Below are 20,333 nucleotides of genomic sequence, written 5' to 3' on the forward strand. Positions count from 1 at the left end.
TCCAGGCGATGGGCAACGCTATGCCCCACGGATGGGCAAGATTGTTGAAATCAAGCACAAGCCTCAGGGCAACCAAAAGATCTGCGGAGCAGGGCAAGGGGGCGACGCTGTCAAAACACGAAGGGGGCAAGAACCCGGAGCTCCGCAGAAAGCAGCAATCGATGCGTTTCCCTCCGGTTGCAACAGTCCCCGGTTCCCCGCGCCAGGCGGCACTTGCCCCGCCGACCCCCGGACGCGCCCCCCACGCCCCGCTTCGGAGCCTACCGCTTGCCGGCGTGGCCGCCTCCGCCTCCGCTGCTGCTGGTGGTCCCGTGGAAAGACGACGGCCAGGACATGCGGCATTTCTTCAGCCCCGGCCGGTCGCTGGTGTCCATGGCGTCCGCCCTCTCGATCTGGCGGTGCGGGTGCCTCTCCGTGTCCGAGTAGCCGCGGTGCTTGATCTTGATGGGGGTCCGGGGCTGCCGCCAAAGGTGCTGCGGGGGCTTGAGGGTGGCCTGACCCTCCCGCGGCACGGGCAGCGACAGCGACAGGCTCTTCTTCGAGCAGGGCGGCGGCGGCGGCTCCATGCTGCTCCTCTTCGCCGGCTTCGGACGGAGCTGCCCAGGCACACGGGTGGCGGGTGGCCGCGGCGGAGGAGTTTGCGCGCCCGGGTCTCGGTCTCCGGCCAGCAACCCCAGTCGCCGCCCCTCGAGCGGGGAAGCGTCTCACAAACTCCGCCAAGAAGCCGCCGCTGCCATCCCAAGCGAGGCTTAGCGCGGAGGCAGCCGCCCAGGGCCCTGCGCGCCGGCTCCGGACGCCCCCTCCATGCTCCGCGGCTGCCGGAGGAGACTGGCGGCGCCTGCCCCAACACGCACCGAGCTCAGCCCGCGCCGGCAGCCGACGGAGCGTCCCCGCTGCGCGCCTCCGGAGGGAAGGAGGGAGTGCGCCGCCGGCGGGGCTGCGGGGAGGGAGGGAGGAACCAGCGGAGGCGGAGGGGACGCGCCGAGGGTCGCCGCCTTCACGGCATCCCCCGCTTGGCGAGGCGGCGGCGGCGCCACGAGACGGGCGTGGGCGGGCGTCTCCTTAGGCTCCGCGGTTCCCCGAGGAAGGCTCCGCCTGCGCGGCAGCCGGCTCGCGCGCGGACTAAGTCGAAGCACGGAGCCCGGGCGGCGGCGGTGGAAGAGCCCCGCCCGCGGCTGCCCGCGCCCAAGACGCGCCAGTCTTCGCCGCTTTCTCTCTCCCGTCCAATGTAGAGCCGGCTCCCTTTCTCCTTACAGGTCCATCCCCCTCGACGTACTTGAACAAGAGTGCCTCTGAGCGTGTACAGAAAGCCTTTTCCCGTCAGCAAAGGCCTAAGGACAGTTAGCCTTGCCGCGTCAAGTATCAGCACTGGCAGTGTCGGATTTACGTATAAGCTAAACAAGCCATGGCTTGTAGCTGTCAACGTTTTCCTTTTTTAAGGGAAATTCCCTTATTCCGAATAGGATTCCTCGCAAGAAAAGGGAAAAGTTGACAGCTATGGGCCCCACTCTGTTGCCCCCCCCAAAAAAAAATTCACTATTAATATACTTCTTGTGTTTCACTTCTACAATCACTGATAAAATACATATTTTGTTATGTGCAAATGGCTTTAGATACAGTACCTATTAGGTCCATAAATGTCCATATAGCATATATTCAACACAAAAAAACAGCCACAATTTGTTGTTGACAAAGGACAGCTGGACATATAAAGGGCCCCATTACCTTCAGTAGCTTAGGGCCTCATCAAACCTAAATCCAGCCCTGATCAGCAGTGTCCAGTTTATTGGGGGGGTGGGCACCTCTCGATCTTCCTCTTCCATTCTGCAAAACACCCCCCCAAAAGCGTAGTCACCAACAAAAGCCTGTTGGGACTGAGAGAGTTGGTTAACTAAGTGGAACCTCCATGTTCGGGAGTAGTATACCTTTGGATCTAGCAGGCTTGGGACAAACAGTGGAGGAATACTGGTGCCCTCATGCTTAGGTATTATCATGTATTGGGTGCTCCGCAGGCACCTGTTGGATCTAATCCCGAATTGTTGCCTCCATCAAGGCAATCAGGCTACCCTTCCTTTTGGTTCCACATTTGACCTGGAGCTTCCTTCGCATGGCTGTCTCTCTGTCAGTCTTAACTCTCAGAAATGAGGGGTAAGGATTTCAACAGAACTCCTGGACCTGCTTCACCTCCGAGTCTCAGTGAGATGTAAAGAGATTTCCTGCTTTGGGGTAAAGCAGGTGGAGCATAAAGGTGCTCTCCTGTGTAGGGGGCGACAGAGGGTGAGAGGCCACCCTGGGAGAAGTAAATAACAAAACTCTTCCTAGCCTGAGGGGGTGGCCCACAAAAAACATCTTCTTTTAAAGTGTGGGGTGTGGGGGTAGCTCCCAACACATAGAACAAGGGCATATGGAATAAAGGCCTTCTTGGTGGCTGCCCCCAAGATTCTGGAGTTCACTTCCTAGAGAAGTCAGACTGGCTCCTTCCTTGCGGTCCTTCTAGTCCCAACAAGGTTTGGAACTGACTGCTTTTAAAACTTGACATGCTGTTTTTATTGTACTTATCTGTAGGTTTTTAATAGATATATAGTTTTGATTATATTAATGTTTAATTATTTTCCCCACCCATGTTTTTAGCTGTTCTTATTTTATCTGTAAGCCACCTTGAGTTTCTGTCAGGGAAAAATGCAGAGTATAAGTAAATTGATGATGATGATGATGATGATGATGAGAAAGAAGGTAGGCTGAGCCATTTGCTCTATTTTTCTGTGTGTGGGGAGCTGTTGTTTCAAATAGGGGAATATTTAACTGACTTCCTTGTTACACATGTGCAGCAGTCTGGGGGGGGAAGCTTTATCACTTGATTCTGTTGATGTTATGCACAACACATGCAGGAATTAATTGATCTTAAAAGGTAAAAGGTAAAGAGACACCTGACCATTAGGTCCAGTTGCGGACGACTCTGGGGTTGCGGCGCTCAGGGTCAGGTGGCCAGCATGACTAAGCCGCTTCTGGCGAACCAGAGCAGCGCATGGAAATGCTGTTTTACCTTCCCGCCGGAGCGGTGCCTATTTATCTACTTACACTTTGACGTGCTTTTGAACTGCTAGGTTGGCAGGAGCAGGGACCGAACAACAGGAGCTCACCCCCTTGTGGGGATTTGAACCGCCAACCTTCTGATCAGCAAGTCCTAGGCTCTGCGGTTTAACCCACAGTGCCACCCGCGTCCCATTAATTGATCTTAGCAGCCTATAAACTAGATAGAGCAGGGCCTTCCCAAGACATTTTAGCATCTGAGGCAAAGCACAAAATGGCACACACACCCTCCCTGCCAGGGAGGAAGGAGCGAGTGAAGAAGTACATCAGGAACAAGCAGGGAATAAATACTGACATTGGGATCTTCTGCCACTGAGGATCCTGCCACCTGAGGTGGTCACCTGACCTTGCCTCATGGGTGGGCCGGCCCTGAACCAGGGGCATTTGGGTCCAAATGTGTCCTTCCAGCTTTTGTTGCTGTGACCCAGTTGCTGTGACCCAGTGCTGCTTTTGCTGTGCCACCTTCAGAGCTCTGGTGTGCAAGCAGAGAAAAGGTTCAGGGATACTGCCAAAATATAGTACCAGTCTATAAGGCAGGGCAGCTGCGAGTGGCCAGAGACAGCCTTTGGCACAGAAGCTGCGTGGTGATCAAATAATGTCATTATTGAGCAATAAAGTGGCTATTAATAGCACGGTGGCATCTCCCCCTCCTTCCTTGTATATAGTTTATATTGGCAATGGTGATCCGTGTCTCTTGCAGGATCAGACAGGAGAGAAGGAAAGGTTAATGGCGACCTGTGTACACCAGCATAACTGGGGTGGCATTCTCCGGCCAGAGATATTTCAGTGGAAAATCCAAAATGGGAGCCCTCCTCTTCTTAGCATACTGGGAATCTCTCCTCATTGAAACATATGGGAGCTATCTGTGAACAATATTGTGTTCCTTCTAAACCATGGGTAGACAAACTAAGGCCCAGGGGCTGGATCCGGCCCAATCGCCTTCTCAATCCAGCCTACGGACAGTCCAGGAATCAGCATGTTTTTACATGAGCAGAATGTGTCCTTTTATTTAAAATGCACCTCTGGGTTATTTGTGGGGCATAGGAATTTGTTCATTCCCCCCCCCCAAAAAAAAATATAGTCCGGCCTCCCACAAGGTCTGAGGGACAGTGGACCAGCCCCCTGCTGAAAAAGTTTGCTGACCCCTGTACAGTAATCTAAACTCTTTCCATGGTTCAGCTCTGTCAGTCTCCCACATAAGGATTGTCCTTCTTATTCATATCAGAATCTATCTAATCTAGCATTTGGTTTCCAACAGACTTCTGCTGCAGGAAGCCCATAGAGTAGGAGAGCAAGAGTCCTCCCCGGTTGTTTGCCCTCAGCGCTTGGTGTTCAGAGGTACACTACTTCTGAACATGGAGGTTCCATTTAACTATAATTAATCCTCTTCCACTCTTGAAAATGAGTAAAATGGGCCACCTGCTTAGGGCCACCACAGCTACAGTAAGGCCACGTATGGGCTATCCTGGCTGCACATTTAATCCAAGCGAGAAACAGGGTATGGCCCTCCTGAATTCTGCAGGGGAGTGGTAAAATCCAAAGGTCTTGCCCTGTCTGTTCCCATGAGAGCAGGGCCCTACAGGTTTTAACTTCCTTCCGCAGGGCCTGTAAGACAGAGCTATTCCGCCTGGCTTTCAATTGGCACTTAGCCTGATCTTTCCCCTTCCTTCCCTCCCCTTCCCCTTTTTATGAAGATTACCCACTCTGGGATCCCACAGCTAATTCTCCCCTGGCCTCCTCGCTGGCCCAAATAGGACTAATTTAGCTAGCTAGCCCTGGTGATCATCTAATGTTTATTGGATGGATTTCCCCCCTAAATTGATTTTTGAATTCTGAATTTATTGTCATTCACATTTTATACTGTATTTTAAGCTGTTTTTGTTGCATCAATTAAGTGTTTTGTTAGCTGCCCTTAGCCCTGTTTTCTGAACCGGGAAGGGTGGGGTATAAATAAATTTATTATTATTATTATTATTATTATTATTATTATTATTATTATTACTACTACTACTACTACTACTACTACTTCAAACGCTTGGGAGCAAATTATTCCTGCATAGCAGGGGTTTGGGAGCAAATTATTCCTGCATAGCAGGGGTTTGGAATAGATGACCCTCGGGGTCCTTTCCAATGCTACAATTCTATGATACAGTCTCATCAAAACAGGTTTATTGCCCACTCTCCCAAGACAACTTCACTCCCAAGACAACTTCACATACACACATGGCTTCACTTTAAATCAGTTTTTGTTCAAGAGGATCCCACGCAGGGAATCAAGCATTGCATGGTAAGGTGACAGCAGAAATTGTTCCAGGATGTGATTTAGCTATTTCTGTCCCTCCAGATAAAAATAGACGTCTAGAGGATACTTTTGTTCAACATATTTCATGTGCCTTGAGAATCTACATGTTTAAAGCCTCCAGAATAAGCGGAAACAAGCTCAAAGTAGACTCAGAAGGAGGGATAAAGAAGAGGAAGAGAAGGAGACAGAAGAAGGATGTGGTTCACAAGTCCAAAACATTTCGCTGCATGAAGTGCTTGTAGGATGGCAGAGGTAGAGCGCCTAAAGTGCTTCTGAGCTTGTGCAGAGTACTGCCCTCTCTTTCTTGCTTTCCTCAAGATCTGCTACTTTTGAAACTGGGAGTGGGGGCTTTAGCCCCTCTCCCCTACTCCCGTTGAGTAGTTAAGATGAAGTCACAATTGAGAGGGCATCTTCATCTCTTTTGAAGTCCATTTTGATATTGTCCATCTGCCTAGAAACTCCTTTCTTTTCTTTTTACACACCTTGAGTGTTTTGTGGTTTGGGGTGGACCCACCGCTAGATTGAATGATTTTTGTTGACAGGGATGTATTTTAGGTTAATGGGCAAAAAAGGCCACAACTTTATTGGTTACAAAACGTGAGTGGTATTGGCTTAGGCATTGGAAACCACACGACTATATCTGACTGCTGCCCGTCTGCAGGAGTCTTGGAAGGGTTAACCACCAGTAGGAGGAGCCCTGCTGATGCACATCAACTAGGGACTCCCCCAGGGTCACCGCTAGGGGTCGTGCCATGACCCTAGCCCCCCCCCCCCGTCTGGGGCTTCAGACAGAGAACCCCTCCTGAAGAACCTTATTCCTCTTTTCTGCCCCTTCCTCAGCTTATTGCCCAATTCTCCAGTGCCACTGCCTTCCTGGATATTTCTCAGAACCCAGTGAAAAGCCAAATGGGGCTTCCTTCGTGCACCCAGAATGGCTCCTAGAGAAGGAGGTTGGAGACAGGAAAAGGCAGCCCACTTGGAACCTGGTGCCAGTTTCATACAGATGGACCACTGCTCCATCTACCTCCTGTGGCTAATAGGTGACGCTCCACGTGCTGTTGGACTACAACACCCACCAGCTCCGGCAGCACAGCCAAAAGTCAGGGATGATGGGACTTGTAGTCCAGCCACATCTGGAGGGCACAGCACTGGCTACCCCTGGTCTATGCTGACTAGCCAGTTGCTCGGCAGAGTTTCAGGTACGGGGCTTCCCCCAGCCCTACTTGAAGACACCAGAGACTGACCCTGGGACCTTTCGTATGCTATGAATGTACACAACAACATGGCCACAACTTTTGTTGTTGTTGTTTAGTCATTTAGTCGTGTCTGACTCCTCGTGACCCCATGGACCAGAGCACACCGGTCACTCCTGTCTTCCACTGCCTCCCACATTTTGGTCAAACTCATGCTGGTAGCTTCGAGAACACTGTCCAGCCATCTCGTCCTCTGTCGTCCCCTTCTCCTTGTGCCCTCCATCTTTCCCCACATCAGGGTCTTTTCCAGGGAGTCTTCTCTTCTCATGAGGTGGCCAAAGCATTGGAGCCTCAGCTTCAGGATCTGTCCTTCCAGTGAGCACACAGGGCTGATTTCCTTCAGAATGGAGAGATTTGATCTTCTTGCAGTCCATGGGACTCTCAAGAGTCTCCTGCAGCACCATAATTCAAAAGCATCAATTCTTCAGCGACTAGCCTTCTTTATGGTCCAGCTCTCACTTCTTCAAAAGCCCCAAACACCCAGTAACTTCTGTCATTGATAGGCAGGTATTTCAGATGAGGGCAGCACACTGATGCACACAACCACACACACACACACCCCTGACAAGTGTACTCTTCTGACTAGAGTTGCTTGCACTTTTCTTCATTCCTTCAGTGGAATATAGCATGGGCTGCACCCTGAGTCATCTGGCTGCCTGTCCTGCGTAAGGGATGGCCAGCATTTTGAATTTCTGAGCAAAAGAAAAGCAAACATCTCAAGACTGAAACGAGATGCCACCGGTGTCTCAACTTTGCTAGTCAAAGGGTCTGAAGCTTCAGCCTGCAACCTGTTAATAAGAAACGCATTTGCAAGGAAGCAGCGAGCAGCACGCAGGCTGCTTGCCAGCTACAGAAGCATCTGCACATTGACTGCTCTGCAGGAGCCTAATTTTAAACTGGGCGATTTCTTCTCAATGAAGCAAAACAGAATGCCCACCCTTTGATCATGTGCCTTGGCAAAGAGTTGCCAAATCCCATTCTGCTCAAAAGCAATTTTGATTCCCATATGCTCCCCCTCGCAGTACTGTACGTATCTGCTGTCGTCAGAGAAGGTGCCTAGAAAGGGAAAGAAGCACTGGCAGCAGTGCTTGGAAACTCAGAGAAACGTACAGCCCATCCAGAAAAGCATGTGCTGTACTAAGGCGGGGGGGGGGGGGAACCCTCAAGTCAATGGAGCAGGTGCAGTCAAAAGGGGCGGAGGCAGCCAGTTACAGACCTCTCTCTTCTCTGACTGCAGGTCATGTCTGAGAGTTTTAAGAAAGTGCTTGATTCAATTCGGGTTTTGCTCTATCAGATTTTTACATGATCAAATTATATTTAACTTCTTCATTATTTATGTATTTCCACTTTATATATTTATATATTTGGATTTTTTCGGAGTGCTTTAAAAGTTGTGAGAAGGGATGCAGGTGGTGCTGTGGTCTAAACCACAGAGCCTAGGGCTTGCCAATCGGAAGGTCGGCGGTTCAAATCCCCACGACGGGGTGAGCTCCCGTTGCTCAGTCCCTGCTCCTGCCCACCTAGCAGTTCGAAAGCACGTCAAAGTGCAAGTAGATAAATAGGTACCGCTCCGGCGGGAAGGTAAACAGCGTTTCCATGCACTGTTCTGGTCTGCCAGAAGTGGCTTAGTCATGCTGGCCACATGACCCGGAAGCTGTCTGCGGACAAACGTCAGCTCCCTCGGCCTGTAAAGCAAGATGAGCGCCACAACCCCAGAGTCGTCCACAACTGGACCTAACTGTCAGGGATCCCTTTACCTTTAAAAGTTGTCAGATGTCTGTGGCTAGTACAATAAATTTGCTGATGATTGAAACTCAGTGTATAGTTTGCTGAGGATTTTAAATCCCAAACAAACAACTTTTCTCTTTCCCTAATGCCAGCAGTCTTCCTTCATCTGATAATGCCATTTGTCACCTATTCACAATTTTTTATGGGGTGTACAGGGCAAAGCTGATGCATTTCTACTTCCTGTTCAGTTCAATGGGCCTTATTCCCAAGTGACTGTGTCTTGTACTACAGTATCAGCATGAAAGTGCTTTCACAGTAGGCATATGAATCATCAAAAGAGCCCCATGAGGAAACTGGTCATTGGTATTCCCACTGGAATGACTTAATCAAAGGATACGCCAAATATTCAGAACTCAGTCCACATTTGAATCCAGATCCAAATCCTACACTACAGTGGTACCTCGGGTTAAGAACTTAATTTGTTCTGGAGGTCTGTTCTTAACCTGAAGCACCACTTTAGCTAATGGGGCCTCTGGCTGCTGCTGCCACCGCACGATTTCTGTTCTCATACTGAAGCGAAGTTCTTAACCTGAGGTACTATTTCTGGGTTAGCGGAGTCTGTAACCTGAAGCGTATGTAACCTGAAGTGTCTGTAATCTGAGGTACCACTGTACATGGTCTTGCAAAGAAGGAAACACTATCTAATGCTTAATTCAAGGTTCCCTGAACCCACCTGCCTGCTCACCAGCTGTAATTATCTTTTCACCTTCTGACAAGGACAAGGGAGAAATGTAAAGTATTGCACTTGGGCAAAAAAAATGAGAGGCACAAATACAAGATGGGTGACACCTGACTTGAGAGCAGTACATGTGAAAAGGATCTAGGAGTCTTGGTTGACCACAAACTTGACATGAGCCAACAGTGTGACGCGGCAGCTTAAAAAGCCAATGCAATTCTGGGCTGCATCAATAGGAGTATAGCATCTAGATCAAGGGAAGTAATAGTGCCACTGTATTCTGCTCTGGTCAGACCTCACCTGGAGTACTGTGTTCAGTTCTGGGCACCACAGTTCAAGAAGGACACTGACAAACTGGAACGTGTCCAGAGGAGGGCAACCAAAATGGTCAAAGGCCTGGAAACAATGACTTATGAGGAACGGCTAAGGGAGCTGGGCATGTTTAGCCTGGAGAAGAGGAGGTTAAGGGGTGATATGATAGCCATGTTCAAATATATAAAAGGATGTCACATAGAGGAGGAAGAAAGGTTGTTTTCTTCTGCTCCAGAGAAGCGGACACGGAGCAATGGTTCCAAACTACAAGAAAGAAGATTCCACCTAAACATTAGGAAGAACTTCCTGACAGTAAGAGCCGTTCAACAGTGGAATTTGCTGCCAAGGAGTGTGGTGGAGTCTCCTTCTTTGGAGGTCTTTAAGCAGAGGCTTGACAACCATATGTCAGGAGTGCTCTGATGGTGTTTCCTGCTTGGCAGGGGGTTGGACTCGATGGCCCTTGTGGTCTCTTCCAACTCTATGATTCTATGATTCTAAGGACAATCATGCCTGTCAGTAAAAGTCTTTTTTTTGGGGGGGGGGGATTAGGAGATAAGCCTTCTTTCTTTTCCTGTGTTCCCCATGGAAGAAAATATGGGTGGTTGCTTTCACTCATTGCCTAAAACACTGAAAGGTCAAGGCGGTTTCATTTGCAGAAATCGCTTAAAAGTTTGCCTGAACATTTTGCCTCACATTTCCTTCCAGGAAGCCTAGAAACTTACTTTAAAAATATTAAAGTAAGATCAGACTCCAGGCCCCCTGTTGGTTGTAGACCAGGTACAACTGTGTTTTCTGTAATCGCTTCTCAGGAGTTCTGTTGGCAGTGACCACAAATTAATGGTGTTACGGAAATCTGGGTGCGAATTTACCCTGCCACCCAGCCAATCGGACAGAGTCCGTGGATTCTTGCGGAAGAAAGAAGCTCAGCCGGAGACAGGAGCAAACTGCCGAAGATCCAAGTTTATTGGCCAACAGGTTCAAGACGAGATTGAACCCCGAGAGTGGGGCGACATAAACTTTTAAAAGTTCCCTCCAAGTCCCAGAATACAGTGCACGAAACGTCATGAATTCATTATGGGAGGGTTGGGTTTCACGGATTGCATCATGAATATATTACACACGTCATGAGTGTCTCAGAGAAAAGGTGGGGTTACATTCATTTGCATTTGAGACAAGGGAGGGGGAAATATGTAGAGCGAGAAATACACATAGACAATCGTTTATCAAGTACCGGTGGTGGCAGGACAAAGGGTCATAGATATGCATCGTCTGCCACCTGGTATTGCCCGGGGAAAGGGTTATGCGAAGCGATCTGACAGGATTAAGAAGTTCCTGTGTACGTGCCTGGCCGCTCCGGGGATTATGGAAGTAGGGATCACATCATGGAGTCCAGAAGGGGCTGAGTTGAATGACACCAAGAGCAAAGAAATCGGAGTTGTGGTTGATTTTATGTGAATTTCCAAAGGTTTCCTATGTGATTCGGTCTATTTGGTATTGGTAATCAAAAGCGGAAACAAAATGGATACATTGTAACAGGAATGGATACATTTTGACAGTTTTACGAGTTCTCCAGTTTCGGATCCATTGTTCTCACAGTGGGGGGCCGTCAGCAGCTTGTCAGTAGGTTCAATGAGGCGTGCAAAGCTGCCTGAGCTAGCTCCTGCAGGACGAATGCATGCCTGTGATTGGCCAAGACGCAGCCATAGGAATAAGCGGAGATACAGGAGCGCCCGGTCTACTCGTTCTGAGTATGGAGCGCAAATAGCCATAGGAAAGGATAAGAGAATACATTCATATATTCGAGCTTATTTCGCTCGTGGTAGAAAGGGGTTCTGGGGAAGGTGTGGTGCTTGTGCGACGGTGAGGGGAACTGAGGGTGGGTGAACGGGGATACCCTAGAGGTCATCGCCTCGGTTGTTCAAGGGAGAGGGGCAAAGAAGGTACCCCCCCTTTCCGATCCGTATCAGTCCCCCATTCGGAGATAGATTTGCATCAAAGTTCTGAAGGAACTTGCAAATCCTTTCTCCGCACCACAGGAGCGCTAAATTTCTGTGATCTCATATTCCCCTTCTCCCAGATGCCTCATCTGTACATAGTCAGGGAAGGTGGGGGTATGTTGGGAACGAGAATAGGCTCGAAGAGAGAAGGAGTTAGGCGAGGCAGGGTGGCGGAGGCGGAGGAGGGAACAACAGGGATTAATACAGTGCACAGTACAACATAAGATAGACACACTAAGACCAGCGGTCAAGACGATGAGCAGCATGACTTTCAATAATTGTCGGAGCCAGCCCAACTTGGGCAACCATCCCCACAGGTCCACATCGGATAGTCCCTCATGTTGGATATCGTGTAGCCTCCCTGCTAACTCGTGAATATTGTTCAAATGCCCAGTTATGTTTAAGGTCTGGTCAGTCACGTATGTGCAGCACTCGGTGCCTATTAAGGCACAGGTGCCTCCTTGACTAGATAAGAGGAAGTCCGTAGCAATCCTCGTCTGTAAGGCCATCTGTCTTACCTCGGTTAGTTCCGACATGAGAGAGTCCGTGATCTGGGTCGCCTCCTGCATAAACTTAAGGAGGATGTCGGTGAGTCGAAGGATATCCACATGGTTTGAACCGGCACCGTAGGCCGGGAAAAGTGCTCGGCCTACGGTCTCTCCATTTGCAGCAACGTCTGACAGATCTGACAACTCCTTTTGCTCCCTTTTATTCCGTTGTCTTCCGGGGGGTAGATGTGGGACGATCCTAATTCCGGGGACAATGTAGCCGACGAAGCAGGATCCGGACATGTGTGGGCTCACCCATGTATATGCACGGTGTCCGCACACCCAGAATAGGCCGCTGAGGTAGGATTCCATTCTGCCGGAGGCAAAGGTTTGCAACAGCATGGAGTCTGAGGGTTGGGGCCTCCAGTTAAAGGGGTGTCCGACGGCAGCGGCCCAGGCGACGGTAAGGTTAGGGAAAGTCCGGGACTCTCTTGCACTGGTGACGGTGACCAGGCCAGTGGGCAGGATTTCGAGAGTGTTTGAACATGTACTGGATCCAATGAAGGTTCCTTCTCCGGAGAAGCTGCGGCAAAGGGGCCCCTTCGTAGGGCCGGTGAGATAGAGATATTGATGTGTCAAGTTGAGCGCCGTTAGGTTCCAGGAAGTAACGTTTCCGGAACGGAATTGTTCAAGGGTCACTGGCACTGGGACTAGTGGGAGACTCTGCTGGAGGTGGCTAGGCGCGTGGGCACAGATCCAGCAGTCTGGGTAGGGTGCTTCCTTTGCCACCTGACTGAGAAGTTTAATGTAGGAGTTTTGCTCCCAGGATGAGAGGAGGTCTTCTCCCGGGAATGCAGAGTCAGTGCCGAATTGTCGAGGTGCCGTGCCGACTGGGTGGAGTGGGTCAGTAGTGTTTAATAGTCGCCTATCCCTGGCGATACCGCCGCATCTCAGGGGTCCGACGTGGTCCCATGAGGGGGGGCGTGAAGGGTGTATAGGATGATGCCAACCTTCGAGATATTCAGCCCCTTTCCACTCGTGAGTGACCCCTAGGTTCCATAAGCAGCAGAATCGTCGCAAGCAGAGTCCCTGGAGTTGAGACTTCCGGGTTTCTGGGGTGGAGAGGAGACACTGGAACCCGAAAATCAAGTTTCCAGAGGGGTGGTTTGAGTCCGTATAAACGTGGGAGGCCCCTCCTATCTCGATTTCGGTCCAGTTCGGGTTTTGGGAGATCTCTCCGTTGGCGTAGAGAAGATAAGTCCCGTTTTGGCAGGTCAGCCGGTAAGAGGAGTGGTCAAGAGTGAGGGCCGCGGACCCGATACGGCGCAAGTCCTTGTTTCGGACGAAAAGTTCCCAGTATTCGTCGTTGGCGAGTCGGGGTACTAAAGAATGGCGCAGTAAGACTCGAGACTCTGGAAGGCAGAAATCAAAGTCCCCCATTCGATCAGGGTTAGACCTTCCCGTCTCGACCTCATGATAGTCCAAGAAGTGATAGTCTGTTTGCAACCCTGTGCAGTGGTCTGATGATGTGAGAGTGACCCAGGATATGGCGGCGAGAAGAAGAACGGCGTAGGCCAGATTCATGGTGTAGATGCGTGTGGGGCAAACGAATGAGGGCTGCAAGGCGAGGCTGTCAAACGAAGCAAGCTGTCAACGGAGCTGTCGAATGGAGCTGTCAAATGAAGCTGTCAGATGAACTGTCAAAAGCGAAGCTGTCAAACGAAGCAAGCTGTCAACGGAGCTGTCAAATGGAGCTGTCAAATGAAGCTGTCAGATGAACTGTCAAAAGCGAAGCTGTCAAACGAAGGAAGCTGTCAACGGAGCTGTCAAATGGAGCTGTCAAATGAAGCTGTCAGATGAACTGTCAAAAGCGAAGCTGTCAAACGAAGGAAGCTGTCAACGGAGCTGTCAAATGGAGCTGTCAAATGAAGCTGTCAGATGAACTGTCAAAAGCGAAGCTGTCAAACGAAGGAAGCTGTCAACGGAGCTGTCAAATGGAGCTGTCAGATGAACTGTCAAAAGCGAGGGAAGTTGTCAAACGCGGCTGTCACCGCGTTTGAAACGTAGCTTAATGGTGTTGGTATCTGGGATGATTTCGGACGTCCAGTTGGGTGTCGTGGTGTCCGGTCCGGTCTGTTGAGCCCGACTTTGGCCCCGATCTGCTGGTCCGGTCTGTTGAGCCCGACCTTGGCCCCGATCTGCTGGTCCGGTCTGTTGAGCCCGACCTTGGCCCCGATCTGCTGGTCCGGTCTGTTGAGCCCGACCTTGGCCCCGATCTGCTGGTCCGGTCTGTTGAGCGTCGTCGTCAATATATGAGGTCGGTGGAGTAGGTGGAGTCGAAAATGTGAAGTCCTCACCGTTGCTTTCTTCCGTCTCCTGTGGAGGGGGTGAGGACTTGCACCTAGTATGATGTAACCAAGAATACTTCTCACCTACTTTCACGGCGGTTGGCGAGGTCAAGAGTACTTGGTAGGGGCCTTCCCACGCGGGTTGGAGTGGTTCTTTCTGGTAGACCTTGACGAGAATCCAGTCACCAGGGTGGAAGGAGTGAGCATGGACGTCGATGGGCAGGTTTTGTCCCTCGATGGCCGCGTAGTGGTGGAGACGTTGTAATTGTGTCTGGAGCTGAATAACATAATTAGTAAGTTCTGTTTCTCCTAGCTCCAGTTCTGAGAGTGGGAATAAAGTGTTGTAGACGGGAGGAGGCCTCCCGAATAAAAGTTCGAATGGAGAGAGTTTCAAACGTTCGGTTGGGGCGCTGCGGATGTTATGAAGGACCAGTGGGAGTGCATTCACCCATTTTAGGCCAGTGAGCTTGCAAAGTTTGCCCAACTGTATTTTTATTTCCTGGTTCATGCGCTCTACTTGGCCAGAGGATTGTGGGTGGTACGGGGTGTGGAGATCCCATCTAATTTGGAGTGTCTTGGCAACTAATTGCACCACTTCTGCAGTAAAGTGGGTTCCCCTGTCGCTGTCAAGGCGTCGGGGTATGCCATAGCGGGGAATAATATCCTGTAGGAGGGCCCTGGCAACTACGGATGCGGTAGCTCTTCGGCAAGGGAATCCCTCCACCCACGAGGAGAATTGGTCCACTATAATCAAAGCATGCTTAAAGCCTTGGCATTGGGGCAGATCAATAAAGTCAAGTTGCAAATTCTCAAAAGGGACAAAGGCCCATGGTCTGGCTCCCGGTGGCCTCCTGGGTTCACGCTTCGGATTGAAGCGATGGCAGGTAATGCAATTCTTTGATGCTGCTGCTGCGGCAGCAGCTATCCCGGGTGCATACCAAGATCTAATTACATGTTCCATTAATCTCCCCTTTCCCCAATGTGTCCGCTGATGAAGAATCCTCACTACTTTTGGAGTCCAGGCCTTTGGAAGGACGGTTCTTCCATCGGGGAGGACCCAGATGCCTTGTTGTTCGGTGGCGCCTATCGATTCCCACATAGCCTTTTCATCCTCTGGGGCAGATTTGTAAATTTCTGTAAGGTCTAGGTCTGCTGGTAGCAGGAGGGCTTGAAACTCGGATTCATTGTTAGGAATGCGTAGGGCAGCCATTTGTGCGGCTTTGTCGGCTCGTCTGTTTCCTTTAGAAACTGAGTCCCTACCCTTGGTATGGGCTTTGCAGTGGACGACGGCTATAGCGGCAGGTAAATGGATCGCCGTGAGAAGTCGCTCAACTAGGGCGGCGTGCGAGATTTGAGACCCGGCGGCGGTTAGAAAGCCTCTCTGGAGCCAAATTTGACCGGTTGTGTGTACCAGGCCGAAACAGTATTTACTGTCGGTATAAATGGTTACCCGCTTCCCTTCACCTATCTCGCAGGCACGCAGTAGCGCGATTAACTCAGCGGCTTGGGCACTGTACTGGGAGTTGATTGGGTTTGATTCTAGTACTTCGAAGTCGGTGACCACTGCATACCCAGTCTTTCTAACCCCGTCGATTACTTTAGAGCTGCCGTCAGTATATAGTATTAGGTCGGGATTCTCTAGGGGAAGATGATCTAAGTCTTCACGAGGCTTTTCAGCTTGCCGGACTATGGTGGTGCAGTCATGATGTGGGGTGCCATCATCGGGAAGGGGTAGCAGGGTAGCGGGGTTTAGCGAGTTGACACGTTTAATGGTAACATTGGTTGGGGTTAGGAGGAGGGCTTCGTACCGGTTGAGGCGTGAGTTTGAGAAATGGTGGCATCCTTTTAGAGTTAGGAGGGTTGAGACCGAATGGGGAACGTGAAGGGTGATTTCATGGCCCAGAACTGTTTCTTGAGCCTTCTCGAGGAGGACTGCAGCGGCTGCAATGGCTCTCAGGCAACTGACAGCCCCTTTAGCAGTGTTGTCAAGTTGCAGACTGTAATATGCTACTGGCCTCTCTTGGTCGCGGAAGGGTTGGGTTAGGACACCGGAGGCTACTCCCATTTGCTCGTGAATAAATAGGTTGAACGGGATTCGGTAGTCGGGTAATCCTAGGGCAGGAGCGGATCTGAGTTCCCGTTTTAGTCGTTCAAAAGAGTTGTAAGCTTCCTCTTCCCAGACCAAAGTGTCTGGGTGGTCCTGACGCGTCATAACAGTTAAGGGCTTCGTTATTTCGCTGTAACCAGCGATCCATGCTCGGCAGAAGCCGGCCATGCCAAGGAAGCCGCGCAGCTGTCGTTTCGTTTTTGGGAGAGGGATTTTAGTGACTGCTTCAATCCTGTCAGTGGCTAGACTTCGGGTCCCTACACCCAGGATGTGTCCCAGATACTTGACCTCCTGTTTACAATATTGGAGTTTCTTTGGGGACACCTTATGTCCCTTCTTTGCCAGTTCTGATAGGAGGTGTTTAGTATCTGTCTTACACGCCTCTTCAGTGGTAGAACACAATAAAATATCATCTACGTAAAGGAGTAAGGTGGAGCTAGCCGGTAAATGGATGTCCTCTAAGTCTTGATGTAATATGGCCGAAAAAATTGCGGGCGACTCTACATAGCCTTGGGGAAGTCTGGTCCAAGTTAGTTGACCGGGCCCCCAGGTAAATGCAAAGAGGAATTGGCTGGTCGGGTCCAGGGGTATACTGAAGAAGGCAGAGCACAGGTCCGCAGCGGAGTACCAAGTAGTTCCCGCTGGAATTGCGTTTAGGAGGGAGTTCGGGTTTCCCACTACTGGGTGTCGTGGTATTACGAATTGGTTCACTAATCTCAAGTCCTGCACAAAACGGTACCGTATAGGTTCCCCTTCTTTAGCGGGTTTCTTGACCGGGAGAACTGGAGTATTACAGGGTGAAGCGCACGAGACTAGGATCCCCTTTTCGAGGAAGTCCTCAATCATGGGTGTTAGGCCTTCTATGGCTTCTTTGGGCAGAGGGTATTGCTTGGTACATGGGAAGGGTAGGTCACTTCGGTACGTGATCTTGACTGGAGTGGCGGAGAGTAAGAGCCCGACTGAGGTTGATTCAGTGCCCCATAGGGAGGGGGGCAAGTCGGTTTCGAGGTCAAGAGGGAGTTCGGGAAACTGTCGGTCCGCTTTGGATTCCTGAACGATACCTTGGAACATGGGAATAGAGTCCCCTGGCATATGTAGGTAAATGCCATCGGAGGAGCATTTAATGGTGGCGTTAAGTTTGCAGAGGAGGTCTCTGCCGAGGAGATTGACAGGGCTGCTTGTTAAAAGGAAAGTGTGTTCCGCTAGCAATGGTCCGAGGGTGACCTTAGCCGGTCGCGAGAGCGGGCAAGTGCGGGGTATCCCGTCCAGTCCCATTACTTTCTTGGTCACTGTCCCTGGTTCCAGGTGGCTGTTGGTTAGGGTGGAATAAGTAGCCCCTGTGTCCAACAGACATTGGTAGGGGTGGCCGTCAATCTCAATAGTGCAGACCGGGTCCTCAGGTGACAGTGCAAGGACGGGGCAGATGGTTTGGGTCTGAGTGGGATCCCCTTCTAATTGTCAATAGGTGTCCTGATCATCGGGAGGTGGTTGGTTTGGAGGATGCAAGGGAGGCGCAGTGGCATTCGCCCAAGGGTGAGCAGACTGGTCTATGGCTGTCATCTGGGTCCGGGGTCCTGACTGGGGTCGGGTTTGAGGCGTCGGGTTCGAGGGCGTTGGTGGAGCATAAGTCGCCGGTTGGTGGTTGGTGTACCCTGGGGTTACGTTGGGTTGTGGGGGGAAAGGAGGGTGGCTGGCTCGAGCAGGGAAGGACTTGGATTCGTGCCCCCCGTAGGTTGACGTATTTAGGTAAGGGCAGAATCTTTTTATGTGACCTTCTTCCTGGCAGTAGTAACACCCTCCAGTCCCCGGTCCCCATTGCCTATAGGGGTTAGGAGGTCCTCCTCCCCGGACCCCCTTTCCTCGGTTGAGGCCTCTACCTCGGTTAGGGCCATAGGTAGTCTCCATACTCAAGGCCAAGATCTGTTCGACCTCGGATTTACTCTCCTTTTTCTTTCTTTCATCTCGAGAGTTGTAGATGGATTTCGCAATGGACAAGATTTCATTTATACTTTTTCCATCGTATCCAATTTGAAGGTTCAGGGCTTTCCTAATATCTGGGCAGGCCTGATCCTTGAAGAAACCTTTAATGATTACTTCATGTTGTGGATTCTCGGGGTCTATTCCCCCCCAGGTCTTGATGGCAGAGACCAATCTCGTATAATAATCAGAAGGGTGTTCGTTTGGTCCCTGCATTACCGTTTGGACTTTGGTCCAATTAACGGTGCGTTGACCTGCAGCCTTCACGCCGTCCAGAATGGCTTTCTTAAATAATTTTAAGCACCAGATCCCGTTTGTCGTGTTATAATCCCATGTAGGTTCTACTCGGAGACATTGTGCGGTGAGCGCCTGCAATCCTTGGGGCCGTCCCCTCTGGTAATCGGGCGATTCTATAGCTTCCCCGGCTTTAGCCAGGATGTCCGCCTTCTCTGCCTCGTTAAAGAGGGCATTCAGAAGGACATGGACATCTGCCCAGGTAGGATTGTGGGTGGAAAAGATTGCGCTGATCTGGCGGTGACATTTGTCCGGATCGTCCCTCAGGGAGGGCATCTGGTTGGACCAAGTTACGAGGTCCGAAGTATAAAAGGGATGATGCGTATACACCATTCTTGGGGTTCCGTCAGGTGAGAGAGGCGGGATCGGCAAAGCCCTTAGAGGCATTTGGATCGCGGTAGAGCTCACAGTAGAGCTCACTTGGTCAGAAGGCCCTGGGGTTCCTAGGTTATAGTTCAGGGACTCTGCCGTAGACCCACAAGGTTCGGAGGGGAGATCTCTATCTCTGTTTGGGGCAGGATCTTCAATGGTGTTGTGAAGCATTGAGGAAGGGGTTTTAGCTTTGGTCTGCCCGGGGTCTTTGGGTTTAGCCTGTCCAGAGTCCTTAGTTTTAGTAAACCCGAGGTCTTTTTGGTCCTTCTTGGCTTGTAGCCTTGTGACTCTTCTACTGTCTTGAGTCCCTTCCCCCCCTTCTCCATCGCTACTTGAACCGCTGTCAGACGGCGGTGGTCCTTGGTAGTAAAAGTGAACCAGGGCCTGTTGTATATCTTCGTCTTCATAAGGGGGGGGCATCTGCTGTCGCCCGGGATTCATTATAGGTAGCTGATAAGAAGTTGTTCCCTTCGGGGCTTGGAGCACTCTCCTTACGGCCTCGAAGGCAGCCAGGTATTCTAACTGGCGGGGTTTTTCTTCCATTAAGTATTTCTTTAAATAGTTCAAGCGCTCCTCATTGAACGAACCCCCTGTCGGCCAGCGCAATTCAGGTTTAGCCGAGGTGGTACTGGCGGGCCAGATCTCAGAGCAGAGGTCCTCTAACTTTTCTTTAGATAATAACTCGTGGCCAGGAATCGACTTCCAATGTGTGATAACAAATTGGAGAGGAGAGTCGGGATCCTTCTGGGATCGGGATGGCTTTCTGGAAGCCTTCCTCCCAGAGTGAGCCCGCTCGTTTTTGGAAGCCTGGGTACCCATAGTATATTTCACGCGTGTCTAGACAAGAAAGAGGAGAGAGGGATAGGGGTCGGTAAAGTTTGGTGAGCCAATAAAGGGCTTGCAGTATAAGAGTGGCCCCTAGTCGCTTGGCAACTTCCTTAGAGAGTTTAAAGAGCTCTAGCTATCCGGTATTATTTCCTTTTCCTATTTCCTTAACCAGTAATCTGGGGTCCCTTTCCACTCTGCCGGTCCCGCCCAATTCCTCATGGGCTATTCCCCCCCTGGCAACCTCCTACCTATCGATCACTCTCAGGAAAAGGGGCCCTACTGAACGCCCGCGCCATGCGGTGCCAGATCGGGTCGTCCCTGGATAGGATTTCGGATCGAAAATCCCCCTTGCTTTCGGAAGCGGGCTTACGGTACACGGGGTACATAGTCCGACCGGTGCGGCTGGGATTAGGATAGAAAGCAAGACCACTTCCTGCCCCCTAGAAAGGACGCTCGGGAAGATCGGAAAAAGAGCTCCAACCCCTTGCTTTCAACTGGGAT

The 20,333-nt window shown here is 50.8% G+C and overlaps 1 protein-coding gene across 2 annotated transcripts in view; it reads right to left on the bottom strand.

Annotated features, from left to right (window-relative positions):
* Nucleotides 1–20,333, bottom strand: part of PDE4A (phosphodiesterase 4A) — a 397,337-nt gene that overhangs the window by 270,758 nt on the left and 106,246 nt on the right. Inside the window, exon 1 of one of the 2 annotated variants that reach the window (XM_083718845.1) lies at nucleotides 265–1,176. The exons of the other annotated variant lie outside the window; for it this stretch is intronic. Coding sequence (XP_083574971.1) covers nucleotides 265–566 — 302 coding nt within the window. The 5' untranslated portion in view covers nucleotides 567–1,176. Of the gene's footprint in view, nucleotides 1–264; nucleotides 1,177–20,333 lie in introns of those variants that run through there. 2 annotated transcript variants of the gene reach the window in all.

Source organism: Podarcis gaigeae (assembly GCF_964106915.1).
Source record: "Podarcis gaigeae genome assembly, chromosome: 17".
NCBI lineage: Eukaryota > Metazoa > Chordata > Lepidosauria > Squamata > Lacertidae > Podarcis > Podarcis gaigeae.